The sequence below is a fragment of the Sparus aurata genome, chromosome 12 (genome assembly GCF_900880675.1).
Source record: "Sparus aurata chromosome 12, fSpaAur1.1, whole genome shotgun sequence".
Lineage (NCBI taxonomy): Eukaryota > Metazoa > Chordata > Actinopteri > Spariformes > Sparidae > Sparus > Sparus aurata.
The window spans coordinates 7,017,928-7,037,255 of record NC_044198.1 but is presented as its reverse complement, the minus strand read 5'-3'; the positions used below and the strand labels follow the sequence as shown (position 1 = coordinate 7,037,255).

General features: G+C 40.4%; 1 protein-coding gene across 4 annotated transcripts in view; it reads right to left on the bottom strand.

The window, feature by feature from the left end:
• whrna (whirlin a) overlaps positions 1 to 19,328 on the bottom strand; it is a 167,542-nt gene that overhangs the window by 48,794 nt on the left and 99,420 nt on the right. For all 4 annotated transcript variants that reach the window (XR_003986236.1, XM_030436155.1, XM_030436157.1 and 1 more), the window contains exon 4: positions 678 to 886. Coding sequence is in view for 3 of the 4 variants with exons in the window: in XM_030436155.1 (XP_030292015.1) it covers positions 678 to 886 (209 nt within the window). In the remaining variant the exon portion in view is untranslated. The remainder of the gene's footprint in view (positions 1 to 677; positions 887 to 19,328) is intronic.

The following is a 19,328-nucleotide window of genomic DNA, read 5'->3' as shown; positions in this document are numbered from 1 at the left end:
TGAACTGTGCCTGACTAGACATGACTTAAAGGAATACTTTCACAGAGAAATATGTTAAATTGTCTTTGAGAATTAAAGATCTACCACTCTCATGTCTGTACGTGTATTTGTCATACAGACTTACAGGAGAATGTAAATTCAGGTACATGTACACAATCCTAAAGATTACATTTCATAAGTAGCTCAAAAACTTATGTTTGCTACTATACAACCAAAATGACGAATTTAATCCTACAGCTTACTTTTTGCGAATGTTTCATGAATTTAAATGATATTTTCCTGTCCTTAATCAAAGTGCTTTAGCTGCTTAAACCTGACCACACACTGGATGCCAGTACTGGATTCCAGTGTGATAGAGTAAATGTTTAATTAAAGCTCCTGTTTGTAAGATGGTAAAGCTGACGCTTTGGGTTTCCCAACTCGTCAGATACTGACGCTTTAGGATTGTGGGTCGGGTTGTCCACTGTCTGAAAGCGTCAGTATCTGACGAGTTGGGAAACCCAAAGCGTCAGCTTTACCATCTTACAAACAGGAGCTTTAATGTTAATGCTTTGATTTCTCAAAATTGAATTATACTTTGTCTGAATACCTTGTGATTGTGAACTGTTTGATTACTTATTACATAGAAATAGTGTTAGTATTGGCAAGTTAAAGCAGAAACAAATAATCAACCTCACCCTGCCACGCTGCTGTTGGCAGAGCTCTCTGCGATCTGCGAGCTGGCGATCCACTTGGTCTCGCCCACAACTGTCCTGGCGTGTGGCAAGCGGCCCACGTCTTTGACCGTCATCATCAGATGCCGTGATGACTTCAGGACCCTGACGGCTTCGTCATGCGGGATACCCAGAAAGCTGCGGCCATTCACCTCCAAGATCTGGTCGCCAACCTGCGGGGAAGGGAGGGCACACAGAGGCGTGGCGGAAGGGACTGAGCAAGGCGGCAAGGATGGAACAGTCTGAGACTGTAACATGCATGGTAGGTCAAAGGTCAGAGAGAGGTAACATAACAGACGGAGGTGGTGGAGGTGTGTGAAATGTTTAATGGATCAGAGCGGGATAAGTAGGTTATAAGTTTTTTGTTAAGAGTTGTGACTTTCTCAGGTTGGGCAGCGAACAAAAATAATTGCACAAGATTAAAGTGTTCTCTGCTTAGTGACAGGTTCAGGGCCAGCACTGTTAAATATATAATTGAAAAGGTTTTCACACGAAATTTCACATTCTGTGAAACTGCTGGGCCTTCAGGCCACAGCAGGAGGAGTATAATGGTGTCCATACTAAGCACCAAGTTGGACTGTACCTCCTGTCTCCTATAATGAGCTCTTGGATTGTGGCTTTAACCTTGAGGTCAGCCCTCTGCACTGCATCAGGGACCACCATCTGTGTGTGGCGGTGAACCAACTTAAACACCTTTCAACCTCAACGACACTTTTCCTTCATACTGGGCCTGAACATTGTTGACGTTGAATTTCCCTTACTGGTATTGGTCATGGCATACAAAGCAATACTGTTCTGCATGACTGTACATATTGTGTGTTAGTATTGCCATTGTGATTTGAGTCACAATTTTGTTGGCATGGTAGTTTTTGCATTTAATTTTCACTGATAAAAATACAATAATCATTATGATATTTTTACGAGGGTCCATAGTGAACCTCATGTTCCTTCGTGGAGGACGTTACTGAATATTATTTGTAGGTCAAATGCTTCATTTATAATGGTATTTTGTGCAAATTTAACCTTTATCCAAAAATTGCAGCCAGGGCTGGACCGGTAATCTGTCACACCTGGCATTTTCCCAGTGGGCTAAAGCACCTAGGGGCTGACATCATTTTAATCTAAAACTTTGGAACAGCAGTCAGTTAGGTGGTGTCCTCTTCATATTTGATGACAGCAAATAACAGTAACTTTAAGTTCATGTGCTAGCTTGCACATGGATAAATGATGTTAGCAGTGTTTAGAAGTAATGGTACAGTACGCATATTCAAGTGGGAATTCAGGACATATCATTGAGTGGTGTTTGATCGATTATGGGGGGCTGTTCTGAGCCAAAAATGCCAGGACGGATCTTTTGTACCAGTCTAGCCCTGACTGCAGGTTCTGGGATCTGGATATTGCAACCTGGCCATTCAGGATCTGCATTAGAAATGCCTCTGTTACCACTTAAAATGCTGAAATTGGTATTGGTTAGTATGAGAGGCTAATTGTTCCGTTATCACGTACTTTTATCAATTTCAACTCTGGGACCCTACTACTATCCAGCAGCATCCCCTACACTTGTATGCAACCATTGTTTAACTACACAAGAAGCCAATATCATAATCAGCAAACAACTTGTATATATAATATGTCTGAACAATCAGCCATCACACTTTGATTACTGACTGACCAACCTAATAAACTGTCAGTACACTGCAACAGAAGTGCAACTAAGTCTTAAATGTTAACCTCTTATAGTACAAGTGATCAATAGTGTGGATGCTCTGGTAAGAAATAGTTCTTTGTTCTGCTCTGCAGTTAAACTAAATAATATCAGGTAGTTCAGTCATCTTATTGCCTCACACTGACTCTATTTACTTTATCCATCACCATAACTGTGTCATAAATTAGTCACAAAGGACAGGCTCACCACTCCCCTTTACATCCAAGCACAGAGCCACTGGTCTTGTGAATTATTTTGTCTGGCATTTAGACTTAATGTAGTGTTCAGCATTAAAAAAAAAGCCACTTTCTGTCTCTTTGTTTTATTCTCATCTTACTCTGGTCAGCCAAGCGATCCTCACAATCATTTCAATGTTCTCTCAGAGCAGCGGCCAATGCAAGCTCGGGATTAAAGACATTTAGAATCTCATATGTCTCAGTTCACTTGGGTGTTTTCCAACAACCCGAGGTGACCCAGCACCACATCTGTCACTGCTAATGCACTGCAGCACCTACACTGTACAGCACATCTGAGGCAGCTGAGGACATTCTCCACATAAACCTCAACCTTTGAGCAATGGCACAATTAGTAATAATACAACGTAAGGCCATTTGATTGCAAATGCGAAGAGACACATAATCAAATTGTATTAAGAAATGTGATCAGTCAACGCTAACAAGCACCACTGCAGCAAGAACACACAGTGCTGCCAAAGCAAACACTTCTTATGAACACTTATTCGAGCTGTCAGGCTGAGCAGAAGCCTCAGGGATGAGAGACAGATTTTAAGACCGATTACAAGCTGTTTGTTCCAGCTGTTTGCATTACAAAAAGGGATAGAAAATTGTAAATAATCTGTTTCTTATGAAGTTTTTACAGTGTTTGACAACCCTAGAGCTCAGTTTATTATGAGCTCAGCTCAGTTTTTCTCTCTTGGATATGCCACAGCTTGAGACCACGTATGGCACCGTAACATACACAAGAGAAGTATACACATGAACACATCATTATATTCCTTCTGTGAGTTTTAAGGGAAGTATTGGTATGATTTCAGAGTGATTAAAAACATCATATCATCATGTCATATATTTTCTAACGTTTTTAAAAACAGATTAGAGACAGACAACCATTTACACAACCACTGAAACCTATGGACAATTGATAGTCAACAGCTTATCTAATCTGCATGTCTTTGGACTGGTTGGAGGGAACCCACACAAACATGCAAACTTCACAGAATGAAAGTAAAGCCTTTCCCCAGCCAGTAATCAAACCCAGGACTTCTCACTGTGGGGCAAAAAAGTCTGCACATGTACAGGTAGTTGTTGTAAGTAACAGTGTGCACTGTAAGTAAGTAGTTCTTTGTTATTCATTTTTTAATAATTTATTATAAATGCAATTGTCAATTTGTTACTCATAGAATAACCTACAATGTCATATTTATAAAAAAATTTGTAATAAGCAAAATGTCATTTTTAAAAATGCTTGATAGGTCTCGTTGAGTTGTCACAGCAGTAAAAGAGCAGGTGTTACTAATAACATTAACGACAGCTCTGAACAATTAAACTATCCCAGTTCTCCATGATGGTTTGAAAGTGAGCCAGCATCCACAATGCCCGAGTACGATCTGAAATCACTCACCATTTACTATGTAGTGAGTAATATTTACCTGTAGCCATTTTATTTCAGTGTCCCAATTCCAGACTGAGAACTGTCTTTAGCAAATACTTTCTTATTCTCAAACATAAATAGAGCACTTTTTAACACAATTTTAGATTAAAGTGCCAGCTTAATTAGTGTGACTTAACAATGACTGTATAGAATAATCCACTGGGTGTCTTTTATGTAAAGTGTAGTAAATGAATGAACAAGGGAGTGGACAGAGTCGGACCCTGAAAATGAAGCAGCAAACTCTGTGTAAAAAAGGCCTCTGGTGAGGTTGGTGATCAAGTACTGTGTGACCACTGTAACAGAGCTTCAGAGGTCACTGTACTGCAGTGCTGCCTTTAAAATGAGGGGAAAAAAACAAACAAAAAAAACACTTAGGCCACATCATGATTTAATTTTATTACAAAGAAAACAAATAAGAAAATGTAACAATAGGCAATATAATCTCATGACACAATTTAAAGATCCACAAATATGTGCTAGTTTTAATGAAAAATGTCAATATCCTCAAAAGGCCCTATCAGAGTTTGGACTTGAAGCTGCCAGAGGGGCAGTACTGACTGAAGCCTCTTTATACTGATGCAAATTTAAATTTTTAAATAATACCCTCATACATCAGGGTAACTCATTGCTGATAACAGAGGAGATGTTAACATAAGGAACCCAGCACAGGTATAAATAATGAAATTAAAGATTTGGTTTCAGGGTCCTGGTATTGTTCATGCTGCCTCACTTTCACGATTTAAGGGGACAGAGCCATCGTGAATGTCATTCGTTACAGCTGTGCCTTTCCTACTATGACAAGTCAAAAATGCCAACCGTGAAAAAGGCTTATTAGTTGCTGTGGTGACAGGGAGTGGGCTGATGCGCAACATGGTCCGTGGTGAGAATCAAACCAGGGACACAGCAGTTAAATTAAACCGGCACACCGGCTCTTTTTATTTCTTTATTTTTGGGCTTTCAGGTGGGTGAAGGATTATTTGTGCCTGTTTTGTTTGCCAAATGAATGGAACTTGTTTCTGACTTTAATTACACTCAGCTGATTAGGTTTTATGACCCAGTGAGGATCATTCAATACCACGATGTTAATTATGAAGGAACCAATTACAGAATATCCATATACTATGTTACTCTTAGTAAGAATTATTTTATTATCTTAATGGCTCTGGAAAGATTAATCAATATCTTTGTATGTGTGGTATTATTTTTGATCATTTTAGGGACCAGCTAGAGACAAAACACTTACAGCCATACTGTTTATGTATGGCCATCAGATTTCTGCACACTCACATGCAGACTTATCAAGTCACCCGACTATGCTGCTGCATCTCCTGGGATCATCAAGTTGCCAGTGATGTCTTTCCTCCTCTCGCTCTCCTCTCATTACCCTGCTCCTCCATGCTCTCCTCCTCTCCCTCATTATACTTCTATTTGAGAGTAGATGGGCCCTGTCCTGAGTCACAAGCACTTTCATTTTTGTGATCAGTCTCTGCGTCACACCAGTGGCAAATGCATTCTGGGCAATTAAACAACAACCAGCGGCAATGTTGTTTACGATTAAATGCTGTAATCAATGCTGCTGTTTAATAAGAACGCATTCTGGATACAGGCAGGGACAACTCAGGCGGCAGATTGAAATTCGATTGACCACAGGTGCAACACACACTGAGAACACAAGTGAAAGTTCCAATTATAGAACCCCTACCTGTCCAGAATGATTCTCCCTGCAGCTGGAAACACATGTGACTGAGGATTCACAAGGACCAGGAGAGGTGAGGGAGAAGTGCGTAGCGAAAAGTTTCTGAGGTTTCATTGTGACTTTATAGACTTTTCCATGGGAGCAAGAGGGAGTAAACAAAGTGGCATCCCATTCGTCATTTCGTCGTCGTCGTTTGAAAGCTTTCATACAGCTTTTGCCTGAAATATGACCAGTAGAGACTGATACGTGATGAAATATGGCTGTGGAATTGCTGCTTAAAGGACAGGGATGGGGAGAATCTATACTTTTTCTCATTTGGTGACGAAAACAGAGAAAAAGAGCTCCATTCATAAAAACACATGAATGGGCCCACACCTATTCCATACTGTTGCTGTAAATACTCACACAAAACATGTATTACTCAACAGCTGAAAACCACCTCAGAACAGCTAACAAGACTAAATGTGAGTTTATTGATTCATTTAGTCTATAATCGAGATGTGAAAGCAGTCAGAAATGTTGCAAGGCCACCAGTCTGACTGGATCACCGCTCAGCTTTATTTCCCAGGAGACTTTGTGCCCGGTGGCAGACAGAATAGCACGGTAAAAGTGAGGTTTAAAAGGGAACAAACTAAATGCCAATGGAACGCTGATGGTGTTGTTGTTGTTGTTCTATAACAACTGCATTGTGCACTGAGCAACAGTTACTTCTTAATGACACTTCAAAGCAAGAAACTACCAGTTTAGGAATGTTAGCTGAAAATGACAGTGCCCAACTATTTTAGTAAATGAAGGAGGCTTTTCAAGTAAGGAAACATTATTAGTGCCACTGTCGTAAATACAAATCCTGAGTCTGTAACAATTTGTCAGACGTAATGTAGGTGCTAATTGGAAACAAAGCGTCATTACACCATTATAATTTTACATGTAGAAAGCGTGTATTTTGAAGTAAATGCTTATGTGACATTGTGTTCCTACCTTCACACATAGAGCAGGATTATTTTAAGGTAAAACAGTTAGATAATGCTGTAATAGTCATGAAGTTCTTTCCATGTATCAATAAAAATGCTTTGACTGACTGGTGACAAATGCATTAAGATACATTCAAAACTTTTCATTCAGGATTGCCTTTAATTGTATAGCAATAAATCATGGACTGCAAGTTTGCTGATTATGGCTGCAACATCTCACGCCCGTTCTGTTGATTTTGGCCAAAGAGTTGTAACAAAGATTTTTCCAAGGCTGCCTTCATTCATCAGAGGGGACAATTACTGAGCCAGATCAAATCAGCCATCTACTTTGTAAAGTCGGTAAATGTATTTGGATTATTTCACTGCAGTATTAGCAGCATCATTAGAGAGTGCAACACATTAATCAAATGGCCGATCAGTCTATAGGCTCGGCAGCACTATCTCCAATGTTAACTCAGATAAACATGTAAACACTACAGTATAGGTCATAGGTTACAGAGTGAATAACAAACAGGCATCCAAAAGACGAAGCCAAAAACAATACAGATGCACCTCCAATCATTCTCTCTCTCCACTGTGCTGCCTTACAAATAATGCTTAAAAGAAGAAGATTATCTCCATTTGTAGACAGATTTAAATGCAAATTTGAGTGCATCGCTTGGCAAGTCGTGGGCTAAGTGATGAATTACATCCCCTGTCTTCTTCTGCTCACACTAATTGCTCCCCGAGAATCTTTTCTGGCTCCTTTCTCAGGTCTCTCTTCTTTCTGCTTTTTTACGAGATGACTTTGTGATCAAACATGGGATGGGTTACAGTAGCGATGCTGATGATTCAAAGTATGTTTAATTAACTCTCAAGGGCAGCTCTACTCGAACCAAGCAATTATTAGACTACAAACAAGCTAATATTAAACAAGTCTGATAGGACCATCATTAGATGCTTCAAATAAAACAGACGGCAGCAAGTTTCTACAGGTAAAAACTAAACAACAAACCTCCACACATACTTATACCTGCATGGAAACATGTTGGATATGTTTTCAGTATTTTGAGCACCTAAATCAGCCAGCAACCTAGATTTTTGTGAATTAATTATACAACATAATTATTGCTCTAAGAAAGTGGATTAGCATCCTGTCACCATGGAAAATGCCAGTTCAGGTTAAGGTAAAGGTGAATTTCCTATTTCATTTAGTTATACCTATCCTCATGTGTCATGTTTTACTTTCCACTTTCTGTATCTGTGTTTCTTCCTGCCTTTTGTGATTGCCCTTTAGTTTCATCTGTGTCTTCTTTGTCTTCCCTCCCTTGTGTGCTTAAGTCTGTGTCTTTCCCTGTTTCCCCATGTCAGTCCTGCGGTTATGCGTTCTCTCTTCTCAGGTCCTGTTTTGCGCCTTGTGTTCCCAGCGCTTCATTTTTTTTTTTAGTCTTTGACTTTCACATTGGCCCCTGCCTGCCTATTCTGTTTATGTTGCATTTTGTTACCATCTTTTTTATTGACTACCTTTCGTAACCTGCCGTTTGGATTTTGCATTTAGACATCAACTTTGTTATCAAAGCTCACCTGTTGCTCTTTTACCCACCTGCCTCTGATTGTCTTGCATTGGGTCCCTTTTTGATGAAATTTTAACACTCCTGACACTTTGAATTAGAGCACGTCTCAACCATAGTCTTTAAGTAAGGTTTAAAAATTCAACCATACTTTGAAACAAGCTAATGCCAGTACATTGGTTTTGTTTTTACCTGAAAAATCAAAGGCTGACTAATATTTCTGTGTATTTTTAAATAATGCAGTATTGGAAGTCACTCATGCTGACATATAAGTGGATGAAATACTCTAGAAAAATCCTTTGTGTTTAAGCATCTGCATCAGTGTTGGATGAATCCAATTGTGTGTTGGACAGAACAAACGTGGAGCCTGACCTCTGTTGGAAACACTGCTGGGGAGCAGTGATGGAAGACAGAAGAAGTGAGCAGACAGACTATTACCCTCCCTTTGAATTGCCCTACTCAAGCCTTTTGATCAGGACCATTGTCGAAGATTCTTGTGACATTATCAGAGCTCAGTGATGAAAAGTCTGGGTCAGACAGCTCAGAGCTGAATGGTTCCGGACACACGAAGGACAGATAGAGGGATAAAGTGGCAGCTCCGGACCACTGATCTCTAAAGCTACACTAAGAACAGTGACGCATTTTTATCTGCTGCTTCTTTCACTTAAATGCTTCCTTTCTCCAACTCTCTGTCAGCTGTGTGTGTGTGGGCGGGTGTGTGTGTGTGTGTGTTCTGTTGGTCAGACTTATCCTGCTGTATCCAGATATATCCCGATTCCATCTGGCTGAGAGACGACTGCAGCTCATACTCATATCATATGTCTCATATCAATCTTGAGTGACTGCAAATCAAGAGATTATGCTTTTTCACCTTCTTAATAATTATCTGTTGAACCAGTGTGTAAAATTGGGTCAGTTTAACATGTTCTTTATACTATAGTATCCTAAACAAATGTCCTGATATTTTCTGTCCCCTCAAGCTGCAAGCTTTGTCGCTCTCTCACTGTCCTCTCTCTATAGTTTACGCCTCCTGTCTTTTCATTCAGGCTCGTTTCTGCTGGACCACAGGCCCCTGGAAACATCTCTGTCTCCTGGCTCCCGCTGCTTCAAATATTGACGGATCTGGATCATCATACCCTAGCCAGAGTTTATCTTTGAGATACCAGTCCCAGGAATGAAAACTTAGACCACTGATAAAGAGAAAGAAATTGTGCTTACTGATACAGCAGAAGTTGAAAGAGCACTGCAGTGGCTATTTGCATAGAGGACACTACTACAAGAAGCTCAACATGAGGAAATTGTACTTTCTGGTACATATTGAGGATGATTTATAGGTCAAAAGATGTCTAAGTTAAAACTGGGCTCAAATTTGTTGAAATCTGAACATTATTTAGTCATCTTGGTTACAACACAACTGGTAGCTTGACGTGAATGAAGTCCCTTTATTTTAAAGCTATTTAATGTCAATTATGTGTAACCTACATGACAAGAAAAATCGAGACATCAGTGCTTGCTGGATGGCTTAAAGAGCAGACTTTGTTTGGGAGCTTATTAGAAAGGTGACCAAAAACTGAGACGTTCACAAAATACCTAATACGGGGTGACTCTAACCAGCTCTTAATGTGGCTCAAGTGATTATGTCTAATCACACCTGCTCAGTCATCCAAGACGCCTTTTTTTTCTAGAAAAAGTGAGAAACGCTGTGTGGGCGGCCTTGTCTCTGTCTCTTGTACTGCAGCTCTCCTGATTTTTTTGCCATAGCTTCTTTCCCTTTGCAGAAGAACAGCGGAGAGATTAGATATCGACTCTGCCCGACTGCTTATTCCTTTGTCTTCTTAAATGTGCAGTCCTTGTAATAGACTGAAATTTGATGTTGAGCCGTGGCTTCTTCTAAAATGAAAACGTGACTGACACATGGAGTGTGCCAAACTGCAAACATCACATTCGTCCTCATTTTGAGACTGTCACTCGAAATGATTAAACTTTAATTAGAGCCCTTGGGTCCCTTACCTGTCTTTATATCGCTCATTTCAGCTTTTAACAAGCCTTCCGGTTTCTTTTGTTATTTCAGCAGTCCTCCTTTCATTATGAATAATTTTCTCTGCCCTTCTCTTTAATTTCTCTCTTCTAAGCTCTTACCTCCTATTCTTTCCCTTATGTCCTCCCTCGTCTTCCCCTCTTCACCTGCGATATCTTCCCCACACTCTTTCCTTTCACCAACCTTTGTTCTCTCTAATTAGATTTCTCATTCGTTCATTCCCTCCCAAATTCCAAACTCCACTGCAGTCATCCACCATCAGGAATTCCCCTCAGCTATCTGCAACTTCAGGAACAATTCTATAACTCCTGACACTGACCAGGCTGCATTTTGTGATACGTCCGAGTGAAACACTCACGTAAGAGAGTGAAAAAGCTCACAAGTCACACAGGTAAAGTCCATCCTCATACAGCAGAGCGTCTGGGCTGATATTAATTGGTTTGCTTTGCGCACTGATTCACTGCCACGATCTTAAGGCTAGCATGCCTTATCAAAAAGGTCACCACATTTTTCAAACTGACAAACACTCCAAGAAGCAGATAATTGCAACCAAGTGTAGTCTCCTGTAGTCACTGCTAACAATAAAATCGTATTCGTACTCACCACTCATGAGCCACAGGAAAATATAAATCGATTTAATTTAAAAGGTTAAGCCTTTATACTAGGTAGAAACAGAGCTGTTATCTCTGGTGCTCCTGTGTCATACAATGGAGTTACAATATGCCACATTAACATTTCATATCCTGTTGTAGTTAGAGTATATTTTAATTGCTGTTTTATCAAGAACAAAGAACTGGAACAATGCCCAACATGCAAAATGCAAAGTTAATTTGTTCTGAACATTTTAGATAGTAAAACCCAGAAAACCAAACAATAATGGGCAAGTCTTTAAAAAAGGACTGTTGATAATTGAATTCAGTGAACTACATGTGCAGATTATGTTTCTCTACAAGGAGTCACGTAAGTCCCATAAACTTTTATGTAAATAGTTATTATTGCTGGTTTTTCATCTGCTCTACTGATTTGCACATGTACACAAAAATATTGACGTTTCAATTATGCTTACCATCTTCTTCCATATGTGCAGAAGATTCAGAGAGTTTTGGGATAGGGAGGCAATTGTATTGGGGTGATAGACACACCTCATTTTGTGTTTTCCACGTAATGGTCTCACTGTGTACAGTGTGCCTTACATATTGGGGCCAATACCAAAAAACTAAAAGACAACCCTTTTCAATGTGGCATCAATTTCAGCATTCTGTGGGTATAAAAAGCTGGTATTGTCAGTAAGTCATTCCAAGTTCATCATTCATCAACAGCCATGAACACACAACGTCACTTAACGGACGAGCAGCGCCACCTGGCCATAGCGCGCCTTCGGGTCGGTGGCAGGCAGTCAGATGTTGCTCATGAACTTGGTGTGTCTCAAAGTGTCATCAGCAGACTTGCATCAAGACACAGAACTACTGGCAGAGTTCGTGACAGACCCAGGAGTGGAGCCCCACGAGTGAAAGACCGCAACGATGACCAGTACCTAAGGACCTATGCACTCAGACATCGTTATGCAACTGCCACACAGCTGCAGGCCCAGTTACGAGATGTGAGGGGTACTAGGGTTTCCAGACAAACCATTCGAAACCAACTCCACCGCTTTGGCTTGAATGCCAGACGACCGTTGCAGGTGACTCCACTGACACCAAGACACCGCCGTGAACGTTTGCAGTGGGCACAATGTGACTTGGACAATGCAGCAGTGGTCTACCGTCCTGTTCAGTGATGAGTGTCGGGTCACCTTGCACAGAAATGATGGTCGTCAGCGTTGCTGGAGAAGGCGAGGTGAGCGATACGCCGAGGTCAACATGGTCCCCAGGGTTCCCTTTGGTGGAGGAGGTGCAACAGTCTGGGCAGGCATCACCAGTCAGCGCAAAACAGATTTGGTTATTGTAGATGGCTCAGTCACTGCACGTTCTTACCTCAGAGACATCATAGAACCCATCATACTCCCCCAAATCCGCCAGCACACCCCCAACTTTCTGTTCATGGATAATAATGCTCCACCACATCGTGCCAGAATTGTCACAGCTCGACTTCAGAAAATCGGAGTGCCTCATATGGTATGGCCAGCAATGTCCCCTGACCTGAACCCCATAGAGCACGTCTGGGACCAGCCGAAACAGAGACTGGATGATCTAACCCAACCCCCACGTGACCTGGCAGAACTGCGTGTAGCACTTGTGGAGGAGTGGAACGCATTGCCTCAGAACAACATCATGAGGCTAGTGAGGAGCATGAGACGTCGCTGTCAAGCTGTCATTGCGGCAAATGGTGGAAACACCCGCTACTGACATTGTCAATTTTTGTTATTTGGGGCTATCCTTGTTGTCTAAATTTTGAGGGTAATAAATATTAAACTAATGAAAATGGTGTTTCTTCTCATTCATTATTAGTAATATCAAAGGGAACTTTTACTTATTTCATTAAAATTCAGACCAAATAGGAAAAGCACTCATGTAAATAACAATATCCCTAACTTATTGTGAGTAGTGTATATATTTGAATTATTATTCATGGCCATCATTTAAAAGATGTCATAACATAATGTACAGTATAGGTATAAGCCCATATTCTAATTCATGAATAATCTGCAAGTTATGGGACATAGCCTACCAGGTAGAATAAAGCAAATACTAAACAGGTTACACATCTTAAAAGGTGTCATTTCTAAAATATGGCCAACAGAGGTAGTTCCAAAATCATAGGGGGCAGCATAACCCCTAATTGTTGCTCACTATACTCTGTGCTGTTTTTATCGTTGGCTGCAGCAACTAGCTGCCCTTGGCAAGTAGCTGAGTTAGCCAAGGAGCTAATTGGCCCTATTGGCTGACTGGCACTGCCTGGACCGCAACCTCAGTCAACACCGGCAACGACACTAAACTTACCATGTTTTGGATTCTACCAGTGAACACAACCAGACACCACACCAGACTGGTGATAAAGTACCGAGGTGATTAACAGTGGTATGGACAAGGACTACAATTCTAGCTGGATTAGGAAAGAGGTGTACTGGCAGTATCCTTTTTTCTTTCGAGGCAGAAGATTATGGAGATTTGTTCCATTAACTACAACTACTACTTTGGTTGTATTGTGGTCCCATTCACCTGTGTATTATATTTGGACACACAGGGGAAATTAGATCTCCACACTATATGTTTATATATTGAGTGTCAGAAACTTCGCAATGCTGCGCCTCTTTGGAAACAACTTGATTTGGAGCAGGAGGAACATCTTAATGATGCAACTGTGACAGCAGTGAAGCACAGCGCAGCGAGACATGTTGAGTGAAATCGGAGCGTCTAAGCCCAACTGTCTGATCCTGCCTGAGCATACTAATGACCCAAAACACACCCAGACTGCATCGAATAATCCCTCCGCCACACAGTGATGTGTTAGTGGCCCAAAGCTCAGATCAGTGTGAAGAGAGTCAGACCATGTGTATCAAACCAGCAGGCACTCTGGCTGGTTCTTGTCATCCAGTTTAACCAATGAATTCATGCTGGCATGGAGCTGGATCAAAACAAGTCCAGTATAAGAGGCAGGGTCTTGGAGAGCATAATGGATACTCAAGAGATGTTTGGATAACATCTGTCGTAAACAGTGTAGGTCTAGTCAGCCACTGATATCGTTGAAAGGTATGCTGCAACTGACAGTTATTTCATCACTGATCAGGTGATGATCAATTTCTTATTTAGTCTAAAGATATTCAATTTATGATGATTTTACACAGAAGCAGAGAAAACCTTCACATTTTATAAACGGGAAAACATTTTTGCTTGATGAATGACTCAATTGATTAATTGGCCTATTTTCATGAACTGTTATGTCTTTTATGTTTTACCTAGTGAATTAACCTTCAATTTTAAATGGTTTTGTTTCTCAGAAATGCATTCATTCACCAGCAGTCACACATTATGAATACAGAATCTCCATGTGAGGTGCTGTAGATTCTTGCCCCTGGTGATACAAATATTTAAGGGTGTTGCCACTGTCAGAACTGCTCTTGGTAACCAAATATGCTTGGTTTTATACAGGTTTGTGCAAGTGGTTTTGCTATTGGTTTGGGTTCACTGTGTGTCTGGACATTCAAGGGAAGGCAAGTGTTCTGATATGCACCGCTGTACTTTTGGCCATGCTAGCGGCATGGCTCTAGGGGTGGTACTGTCTGTCTGTGTGTCAGTCCAACACTCAAGTTCAGACTGAAAACTACTGGATGAATTGTCTAGAGCTACCATGACGTTTTTTAACAATCCTGAAGTTAATTTAAACCTTAGAATCCAAATGTTGTTTCTTTATGTTATCATCTCAAGTTAATAACAAGTAAAAAAAATCTGCATGCACTTTGAGCCATTCAGTCCAATAATATTTGGAAAGTTTAGAAGAGCAGCACAACTAAAAAAAATGTTGTCTCATTGAAGTTAGCTGGCTCTAGTGTGCATGCTCTAGGGGCTGCACAATGTGTACGATCATATAGCTGGGAATATATTACTTAATATCAGATCCATGCTTAGGACCACCTCACAGAGGTTCTAGCATGGCTGTAGATTCTTGATCTTGTTATAATTAACCCATATCTATTATAGGTGATTATTTGGGGCGGCTGTGGCTCAGTGGGTAGAGCTGAGGACTAGTGACCAGAAGGTCACTGGTTCAAATCCCTGGCTCCCCTGGGCGGGACTGAGCTACAAGCCGAAGCATCCTTGAGCAAGATGCTGAACCCCAACACTGCTCCTGATGTGCAGTTGGCACCTTCGTGGCAGCCACTGCCATCAGTAAGGGCCCTGCGATGAGCTGGCGTCTCATCCAGGGAGTACCCTGGCCTTCGCCCATAGAGCCACTGGATTTGGCCCCAGTATCCCCGCTCCACCTTGAAAAAAGGTGGTATAAAAGCGGTAACATCACCCGCGACCCACATGGATAAAAGCGGAAGAAAACGAACGAACGAACATTTCTAACAATCCACTCGACTGTCTACAATTGATCTTTTGTGCAAGACTCTACCGATCTACCCATTTAAATCCAAATAGCTGAAAAATAACTTTCTGTGGATCAGCTAGTTGCTAATCAGCTGACAACCACAAACCATTATTTCAGCAATAGACAGTTTCTATGTCAAATATCTCAACTTTTGCTTAAGTTGAAAACAGTGTCTGGAAAGTAAGGCAATGATATCATCAAAAGAATATAGTAACTGTACGCATCAGTCAATGCTGACATATTTTAAAATAGTGTGCATGATTTTGAAGGTCTCACAGTAAGGTCAGTTAACTACTACCACTAAACTTGCTTTATCTGCATTTAAGACATAATGTTAAGCTGCAATACTCAAGACCAAATGAAGTTTTAAACAAGAAAACACTGATTCTGATATCTTTTTAAACAACATGCAGACACACAGCCTGTAGTTCATTAATATTTTCCTGTTTGCATTGTTCTTGGCGACCTGTCAGGCTGCTCTCCCAAAAGTTTCCTGAAATGAGCTCGAACCCTTAGAGGAATACATCTTCTCATCACAAAGGAGTACAGAAAGAGACAGGCCTGGAGAGAGTGTTTTAACAGTAATATAGAGCAGTGTGTGAGGAGGTCACAGCCTTCACTCCTGACAACTCAGGTTCAACTCCCTAATTGTTCCTACGAGTTCATGACTGGGAATAAAGTCTTATTTTCAGGCTAAGACCTTACAAAGTCCTCAAACAAATTCTTAATGAGACTTTTAGCAGTTAAGACCTCACCTCATAACATCACAGACGAGCATGCTGATCACCTACTTTGACTTGTAATCCTGTTAAATGTTTCAGGGGATTCATTCCTTGGATCATTTAAAGCTGTGGTGAAAGAATTCAATTTCTGTTTTCCTGTCACTAGCTACTGAAACTGGAATTTTTTTTGAAAAACAAACGTTCTCTATCAATCAAAAACAATAAAAGCAGCCGATTGAACATTTTCCCCAAAGGTAATTTTAGGGCATCTGATGAAAAAGCAACAACATATACACATCAGAACATCAGGGAAACAGCACCAATGTGACAGATTATTTAGTGCCAAAAAGGTAATATTATGTTAGATTTCATACAGAATAATTTACACATGCAGTTAACTTACATCATCTATTCAATCAACCCTACACTGTTCAACAGTAGTTTTAACAAAAGGCCGGTGTGTGTGACAAAGGTCTGTTGATCTCAGTGCTGCTGAAAGCTCAGTTCAGTCGCACCCACTGCTCTATCTGACAAACGATTGAACTGAGAACATTTCAAGGTTTATCTCCGTGAGAGAGAGTCATAACACAGTGGAGTGATAGCGACTTGTACAATAAATGTGGGTCAGTTATACTCAGTATATGAATATAATCAGTTTAATCTCATTCAGTGAGAAATATGAGCTTTCTGGAAAACATCTGTTGAGGTTAATTTAGGCCCTGAAAATCAATTTTCTTAAGCAGCTCCTCACGATGAGTGATGGAGTTCCACATGAATGCGCTGCTTTCTGTCAAAGGTCTGGTTATTCTGAGATTTCAGTGTTCTTTGTCCGTGCTCTTCTGACTGGATTCAAATCAGCACAGGCTTTGTCAGGTATATTTATAAACCAATCCGAATATAACAATATCACAATCAGAAGCAGAAGCAGAATCGCCACGGTCAGTCGAGTCTAACCAAACCTGCACAGTCATGATGAAGCAAATAAGCATCATAGCTTCAATAAGGCAAGCATTATTGCAACAATAACAAAGTACTGAAATCAAGCTGGCAGCATTTTAATGAGGAAAGTATTAGCACTGGTAAAATTCTCACAAATCCTGATTTATGCAGCCTTTATTTATTTAAAACTATCATCTAATTGTCGTGTTGCCTAGCTTGGCATTGCCAGGCTAATTTGCAAATGCCCATTAGTCAGGAGGCTCTCAGTTCATTCCAATTTCCAAGGGGTGTTATCAATGAGTGCAGACTCTTAACGCAATTGAAGTGTTTCCCACACATAGACTGTAGTTGGAACAGGCCACCCAGGTATAATTTCTCAAGTACATTTGGCGACTAGTTATAGCATGTTTTATATGTATCTATATATCTTTCAGAGAGAACAACACCACAATCAATGAATCAATTTACATGCAAGTTCAGAAGGTGTTTGGTCCATTTTTAGGCAGGAAAACATGGCAGCCAGGTCACAAATGTTCTCAAATTAGAGCTAAACAACAGACTTTCCTGTTTTTTAGACTTTCCATATCATTTGTGGCAATGTAGTTAAATAATATTAATTCGTATTTGATCCGCACAGTTTGACAGTTTGATCACAGTTTCAAACTGGACTGGACTCAATTGGATCAACCTTCAGCCAATCAGAGCAGCAAAATAGTGATATGTGTCTATTCAAAATGATGCTCCTGTCAGTCACCTTATCAAACCTGCCCCAAATTAAAACAGCTGTGGACGGAGGAAATTCTGTTTGAACAAGACAGCAGTCAGATGTATCTGTTAGACCAAAGGAAACATGAGCTTGGAGATTCATCTGGTTACCTGCTGGAGTGTCCTATGAATGGAGTATGGAATGTGGGATTTACAGGTGAACTTAATTTCCCATCCTGTTACTAGAATGGCACTCACAGTCCCATTTAATTAATCAAGACTAGTCCAATATCAAATAAAAACATTCTTAAATCCACTAGATCAGGATTTTTATTTGGATCACCATCAAGCTTTCACTAATCATCAAGTACTTAGTTTGTTTTACGAAAAATATAAACAAAATCACTTAACTGGATCAAAAAATAAGCACATTGCGTTAGATGCATTGAATATCAAAAAATACCCGAAAACTGACACAAAGGAGGCACATGGAATCGAGTAAGTGCTTTTTCCATCTGTGTTTTTGTATACTGCCGTGTGAGTTTGTGTAAAGTGTATTGCTTCTCTGTTGGCTGACTATCACAGCACGGTTACTGACAGTCACTTGCACAGAAAATGTTCAGTTTGTATTTATAAAATGTGCCTCCTCAAAATCCACTGAGCGTTTTCCATTTGTCCCTTTTGCCATTTGTAAGACCGAGCAGTCGCTGGGACTTTGTAGTCTGTGCCAACAGATGCAACACAATTACCACTATTTGGCTCAGTGGGGCAACTGATAATGTGGAGAGGGCTCTGCAGGAGCCACATCACAGGGAAACAGATGGGCAGTATTCCTGCTCACTCCTTTAGCCTGAATCCAAATGTGACAGAACATCTGAGTGTGTATTTGCGTGTGTGTGTGTGTGTGCATGTGTGGTTGAGAGAATATGAAGAAACTTTTTTTACATATAGAAACTGCTTTTTGTCAAAAACTCCCAGATTATGTATTTTCTATCAACATAGTAAGTAAAATTACATTTTTGATGTCAGATTACGTATTGTCTGATGAAAGCAGCCATCCTTTTCATTGTACTTTACTACATTTATATTTTTCTTTTAGTTGTAAAAATATGCCATTAATTGTGTTAAATCATATTTAAAAGTAGCCATCTCTCAGATTGCAATGTACTTCTCAAAATGTTGCTTAATGCAGTCAAGAAGGAAACAAAAATAGAATAAAAAACCTTAAACAGTAATTGAGAAAAGTAGGGAGAAATAGCATGAGTGGGCAAACTGGCATGTATTTTGTGTGAAGAGCAGCAGTTGTTATTTATTCCTCAATGCTTCCTGGCGATTCTAGAAAATGAGGAAGTCCAGGTGCCTGTCAACAAGCCAGACTTTGATCAATGAGCCTCTGGGTAGCAATCACACTTTTCTGTTGTCTGTGTGGTCCACAGTTGGTGCACTCAAATTTGAATCTCATGTTTATTAAAGCCAGAAACAACCAACTGCCTTCTCCTTTCTTCTAGCACGGTGGGGTTTTTCTACCGGCATGGGCACATAGTCATAGATCTATAATAAGTTCAAATAAATGGCTTGCTTTCCAGC